Raw genomic sequence first — 6,973 nt, 5'->3', positions numbered from 1 at the left:
TTTGGTGGCCCTGGTTGTCCCCCCCCCCCCCCCCCGTAAACTTCAACTGCTTCTATCTTTGAAAAACTGCAGAGAAATTCCTGTTTGTTTAATAAGGATGCATGTACAGCTTGAAATAATGCCTTCCTAGGTGTAAGACAAAAGTTGACGTTTTCTTTAAAATACCAAGCTACTCCTTTAGATACGTTTGTGTTAAAGATTTGTCCCATTTACTTCACTGTTGTCCTGAGATCTTATGTGGATAGTTAGAGGACAACAGCAGTGTATTCATTCTGTATAAAACTGAAAACTTTGCAGTATTCCTGCTTTCATTTTAAGGAGTGCTTGGGAAAATTTTTTAATCCCCAATGCTATTACATAAATACACTTAATCACAGGAGTCTAAAGAACTTAGTCTCTGCTGCTTTATACTAAGTCTGTGATCTTTCAACCCCTCAAATCGAGTTGTTAATGGATCTATTAATACCTGAACACTGCAGAGACCAGGGTATGGCAAGCTTCTTGAAAAGAAAGACTTCCAACATTTTGGTTTGCTGGTATCAAAATTTATCCTTACTGGAGAATCGTATTCTTGGACATTAAACCAAATCTATAAGAAAGCAAGTTTGTTTTAACTTTCAGCATATAATCACAGCTATGGAACACATTCTACTCACATGGCAGTGAAATACTATACAATCTTGACCAGTCTTGGGCTCTACTTCTTTATAGACATTCAATTTGGTCTGTGTTTGAACCTAGTCTGAAGCATGCAAGCATTGTAGGCTTCTTGTTCAAAACAACCTTTAACTACTGTTAAGGCTGCAAAATGTACCAACAATAAATATGTAAATATACTAATTAATATGTAACCTTTTGTAACTGACAGTTCTGTGTACAGCCTATCTGACACAACATAGCTGTTTTTTTTTTTCACTGGTTGGATATGAAGTGGTATTGCTCTGCTGGCAGCACACCTGCTGAGTCATACGTAGATGGGTGTAAGTTGCCTTGAAAGAAAGATGTTGAGCTCTGTAGTTCAAGGTTAGCTGATGAGGTTGTCAGTGCTGAAGTCCTTAGTTGCTTCTTCCAGCAATTAACAATTAAGTTCTATTTTTCTTAACTCTAGGTTTAGTATTATTTAAAAAAACCACAAACGCCCCCAACCACTCCCCAGAACAATTTCAATAAAAGTCAGAACTGACACTTTTAAAATAAATATGCTTTAGAATATTAAATTCTCAGCCAAAGTCATGATTTGTGTTTAGAATAAAACCTCAGAAGATTAAAAAACAACACAACTTACAACACATGACACTTCAAACAACTTCTCCAGGTATGTTTTCAATACAGAAAATAAGAGCAAATGTTTGCTATATTTTGGTGCACAATGGAAGTCTGACTCACTGTTTCCTTATAGTGTTTCCAAAAAACTGAGGGGCAAACTTAAACTCAACTTCCAATTTTCATTCAAATAAAACACAGGGTTCTTTTTTTAAACTCGCCTTCTGTTTCCTCAGTTTCAGACTTTCACACATCTCTCTACCTCACCATCATGTCCTTGTTTGTGTCCCCAGAAGCTGTGAGGGTTGGCTTCTAGCCAAGGAGGGGAATGCTCCTGGTAGGAAACTGCCCAGGGTTTCGGTCTGTCCTGACACAGGCTCAGCTCTGCCCCATTCTGTGGCCTTGAGTTCACCTGCCCTGAGCCGCGCAGCTCTTGGGATGTCTTCTCTCTCTTCTCCCCCACTGTTCTCAGAGGGTTTCCAGCCACACAATGAATAACATATTGTGAACACGCACAGTGTTACTTGTATTTTATAGCAAATAAACAGAAGGACTGGACACCAGGCAGAAAATCAATTCTGTTTTTGTGCCTTGTAGTGCCAGCTCTGTGTTTTGCGCATTGACCCATTCAGGGCTGTACCCACCATTATGTGTGCAACTCATGCAACTCCTTCCAATATGCTTTATTTTACATTTTTCAGTTACATTTCACCTGCAAAGTATTTGCTTTGCTACATTGCTACTCCTCAGCTAACCAGTGGTAAACTTAGGCTATCCATGTTGGGAAACATGTAAGTAAAACCCAGTAATGAAAATTATATCAACAGATGTCATGATTCACCTAAATGCTGATTAAAATAAATCTTTCTTATTTTAACTAAGTATTTAAAAGTAGCTGAAAAACCTAGATTGAATAAAATCACTAGTAACATGACAGCCTAAGTACAATTACACTGATGAACAAATGATGCATAAGGTCAAGAAAAATATCAACTCTTATGTGTACAGAAATGTGACAAGACTGGGTACACTTACATTATCACAGCTGATTAGACAGTACACATTTTGTAAGGGGCAGAAAGTATCATACTGCCCATAAAAACATCCAGTACTGGGATTCCAAATTACACACTGACTTTGTTCCAAAGTTAATACATATGCAGTTGGTCCCTAGGAAGAAAAAAAAAAGTATGAGAAATGTTTTAAAACTGGCTACAAAGACAGTATGCTTTGTATTGTTTGGAATATTAAATTTTTACTATTGAGATTAATAGTACTTTTTTGGGAAAAGTGGCTGGAAGAATTTACAGGTTTATTACAATTCAACCAGGTAACACTTACCTAATAATGCGTTCTCCGTCTCTTAGGTAGCAAAGAAATGCTAGACATACACACCCCCAAGCCTTCTTAAACTACAAGTTCTGAAAGTCATCTTGGTTCAGCTATGAACTGATGTGAAATTCCATATACAGGACTGTTTAACATGCCACTTCAATATCAGCATGTCCTACTCAGCTGCTGCCACACCTGTCATCCATGGACAACCTCCTGAGTCGGACTGCCTCCTCGGCAGCACACTTTGTGTCTCATCCATCAGCCTCCCCTCATACAGGCACATAAGGAATTTCCCAGCTCTCTTTTTTATATTCTCTGTCAGGAATCCCTTAACTGCTCTTCTATTTTCTTGTTATCATCTCCCACATTTCCCAGGTACCTGACACTACCTGGAATAATCCCCCTCCTTAGAGCACACATAAGCTGAATGCTTTATTAAGAACTACCATCTCCATCAGATTTTGAGTGGAAGGAATGTACCTGAGTACCTGTTCCTGCCACTGCGGTATCTCAGAATGTGCTGAAGAAACTAGTTTGGCCAGGGATTTTTACCAAAATTCTGTTCAGCAAAACTTTCACATGTGCTTGGCAATTTGAGATACTAATGATGGAAATTTGCATTATAAACAGTCTAACCATCTCTTTGAGAGGAGCAGTATTGGTTACTTGGAAATCTGAGTGTTTCCTTGAGAACAAATGCATCTCCTAAGTGGCAAAAGAATCTAAATGTTTTAGTTCTTAACCAGTCTAAGCCAGATGGCTGCCACAGTGGCCTCACAGCAATGAGAGAGTACACACAGTCCAAGGCAAAGCAGACTGCCTAACCCGCCTGTATTACAGAAGGCAGATGAAGATTGACTTGGTGAGCCTGAACAACTCTATTATTACTCTTGCTGCAGCGTTGCCATCAGCTGGAGAGAGAATCCAGGGATGTGTACGTACCAGTAAGAATCCCTAGCAAGCCCCTATCCCTCTCCTGACACTTCTCAGTCTTTACCCCGTCTCACCCAAACTCTGTCTGTGTATTCACACTGTGAATGGACTGTCTCCATTACCTTTGTCCTGGACACACCATTTATACAAGCTGAAGTCCAATCAAGGTTTACAGATGCTTGGTAGTGTACTATGAGGTCAACAGCTACTATCAGATTAAGTGTGGAAACATGGGTCCAGAAAAAAAAAAAAAAAGATGATATTTATACCAAGATATACTTTCTTTTTTTTTTTTTTTTTCCTCTCTGAAAAAAAGCAGTTCCAGCAGCTCCAACATTTAGATAACTTCCTGGAAAGACATGCCAGCAAGAAACAATTCTATCCATTGGTGGGCATCAAAGACTTCACAGAATAAAAAGTTAATATTCAGACCAAATGAAAAAATCCTCTTACCTCAGGAATAGCATTTCCAATGATAAGCCAGGCTTTTTTTCCCATACCAAGAAAATAATTACACAGGAGCACAGCGTGTTCTTCCTCATCTCCCGCCAGAAGATAAAGAAATTGCTAATTGAGGTACCAAAAAAAAAAAGTATCTATGCAGTTATCATGCTTTCAAATTAATAATATTTCTTAATATTATCCAAAATAGTATTAAATATCAACATTTAATAATATTTCTTAACACTTCTGAAGGAAGAGAGTCCTCTCAGATCTTTCAAACTGATCTTATATTGTTTATTGGGCACTGCTTCAACGTGCAGGATGAAGAGTGGATGGCATGAAAAACCATGATGCAGATTTGAGATTTTACCACAAGAAAATGTGGTAAATGTGTCTTTGTCTTTTGAGTTATTCTGAATTTTGCAGAAAAGTTCTGAGATGGTAAAAACATCATCTATCATTAAGTTAATGTCTGCTGTTATTCTACAGATGACAGGATTTATTTGTATGTGACAAGAGAAGGCTAAATATCCCATTATTGCTGACATTACATGCAATGTTTCTTCTGTAGTTCCTTGGAACTACAACGATCAATTTTAAGTCTAATTTTAAAGTCTCCATCAGTAAGCATCCTTTCAGTGGTGCATGACTAGCCATTTTTATAACTGAAAAAGAACCAGGAAAAGCTTAGAGTCCTAAGCATTTTTAGGGTCAATCAGTTGCAACCGATCAAAGATAAAATTTTGGCTCGTATCAGGATGAGCAACTTTTCTCAAGCTTTGATCCTCATTCTTTGAAATAAACAGCTCATAAAGAAAAATAGTCCTCAATATAACAGAATCGCAGAATAATTTAAGTCTGAAGGGACCTCAAGAGCTCATGTAGTACAATCTCCCCCTGAAAGCAGGGGCTGCTAGGGTGTTACATCACATTCAACAGGATACAAAACTTCTGTTTAATGCATTACTTACATCTGATGTACTCCATAAATCACAAATTCCAGCAAATGACACACTATCTGGCAAAAAAGGAATCAAAGCAACATATCGAGCCACCAGTTCCTGCAGGAAAACAAAACAGAGCAAGTCACCCCTTCAATGCAAGACACGGATATCTAACAATAGTATTATTATACCACATGTGAAGCATAGTGCCGTTTCCACAGGTATCAGTGACAAAACACTGACTAAGCTCATAACAGTAGCAGCTAGCTCATTTTAGACTTTATATCAAAGACTGATACGACTTACTCCCATTGAAGTTTAGCATAATTCTTTATCTTTTAAAGGACAACACTCATTAATGTACCTATTTTTTTCCAGAGAAGACAAATATCCTTTTCCAGCATCATTATAGATAGACTTTCTGTGTATCACACATAGTCATTACTACTTTATTTTGTGTATCTCTAGTTTTTCCTTTACAAAAAGCACAGCTATACAGCAGACATATAAAAATGCTATGTGCCTATGTGCACATGTGAACACACACATTCTGAAATCTGTATTCCAGAAACTTCACTCTCTTTTCTAAGTACTTACTGCTGCTGTTTGAGAACTATTTGGGATGGCATCAAGAAGCTCCTGTGGTGGATTCAGAGGTTTGATGTATCTGGTAATAAAAACTGTTTTCCCATTCAGGTCAATTACAGTTGTTAGGCATTGGCGGCTTGGAAACTTTGATGTACATTCAGCTTCATACTTTGCTGCTGCCTGGAGCAATTTCTCATCTTCTTGGGTATCAAACTTCAAAAGACAGTACAATTTATACAAAAATAGTTTTATTTATAGTTTGGGCTTAAGTCTTTACTATATTCGGCCTTATTTCATCATTTACAGGAGCATAAAAGGAGTGTAAAATTCTTTCCTAACAGCATTTTGAACTTTCCTTGTAGTATGTACTTTGTCTCACAGACATACAAGAAAGGTCAAGGTAATGGAAAATCAGGCAATTTGCATTTACTTAGGAATGCACATAATGACCTGTACGTGCAATGGTGGCTTTATTAAAGCACTAAAAAATGTAGTGAAACTTACAGCCAAGTAAAACTGCAGGGAAGAGTATGTAACACCACATATTAATTCAAAGGTAAACAACTATGGTTAGATACTAAGCCTACATGCTATTCACATAACACCCCATTAAAACCACAATTGAGGTTATGCACAAAATCCCAGTAATTTTAATATAAGTAATACTGCGACAACCCTGCGCAATGCCAAAATATTTGCAGAGAATGTTGAAGTAATTTTTAGATGCAATCTTATAATTCAGACTTGTCTAAAATTTTAACGCTTTTAGATGAGATTTTCCAGAAGCAAATCTAGGACTCAAAAGCACATATTAATTATATAACAATTATTGGCCCATATGTCACCTGAGATGTCATCTTTTAAAGGTATTAGGATCAGTCAAAATATTTTTTTGCCATCTACTTAGAATCCCTTGTATATTTCTAGTGGTGCTGAGAATTAAAACTCATCCTTCATAATATTTTTGTTCAAAATAAACCACTTTTTGTCATTTATTACCCTTCTTCTCAAACTAACCAGAGGTGGAACAGCTGGGCACTGCCCTGTAGCTAGATCTCCAAGTCAACAGAGAAGGCACACAGTGGTGATTCTTCTCAACCATGATTAACAGCCAAAATGTACAGCCTCCGGCACTTTGTAAATTTAAATGTAGTAATTCACTGCAAATATTACTGACAAATAAACAACTACTATGTCAGAGTCAAGCAACACAAAGTGCAGAAGGATTCCTGAATGGCACAAAACCAAGCTAAATCTTAAAGAGGGAAAAACAGGAATCTCTCAACTGATTTAATTTATTAATATTGTACCTTCTTAAGCATTTCGTTCATCTATATAGAGATTCAGGAAGGACAGCAAGAAAGTGAGGGAAAATAGGTAAAGGAACAAAAAAAGGTACTATAAAATTAAACTAAAATTAAGCTTAGCATCCTAAACCAGTACACAAGTATTTCAAATGACTTAAC

The 6,973-nt window shown here is 37.2% G+C and overlaps 1 protein-coding gene across 1 annotated transcript in view; it reads right to left on the bottom strand.

Annotated features, from left to right (window-relative positions):
* Positions 1-6,973, bottom strand: part of LOC104163083 (coiled-coil and C2 domain-containing protein 2A-like) — a gene marked incomplete at its 5' end in the record, with an annotated part of 28,155 nt that overhangs the window by 2,158 nt on the left and 19,024 nt on the right. Inside the window, 6 exons of the mRNA XM_009701970.1 lie at positions 467-589; positions 2,299-2,433; positions 3,985-4,098; positions 4,947-5,036; positions 5,517-5,720; positions 6,818-6,838. Of these exons, the coding sequence (XP_009700272.1) occupies positions 467-589; positions 2,299-2,433; positions 3,985-4,098; positions 4,947-5,036; positions 5,517-5,720; positions 6,818-6,838 (687 nt within the window). The remainder of the gene's footprint in view (positions 1-466; positions 590-2,298; positions 2,434-3,984; positions 4,099-4,946; positions 5,037-5,516; positions 5,721-6,817; positions 6,839-6,973) is intronic.

Source organism: Cariama cristata, unplaced genomic scaffold, assembly GCF_000690535.1.
Source record: "Cariama cristata isolate BGI_N322 unplaced genomic scaffold, ASM69053v1 scaffold7436, whole genome shotgun sequence".
Taxonomy (NCBI): domain Eukaryota; kingdom Metazoa; phylum Chordata; class Aves; order Cariamiformes; family Cariamidae; genus Cariama; species Cariama cristata.
Note: the sequence above shows the minus strand (reverse complement) of the source record. Positions and strands in the feature narration are given on the sequence as shown.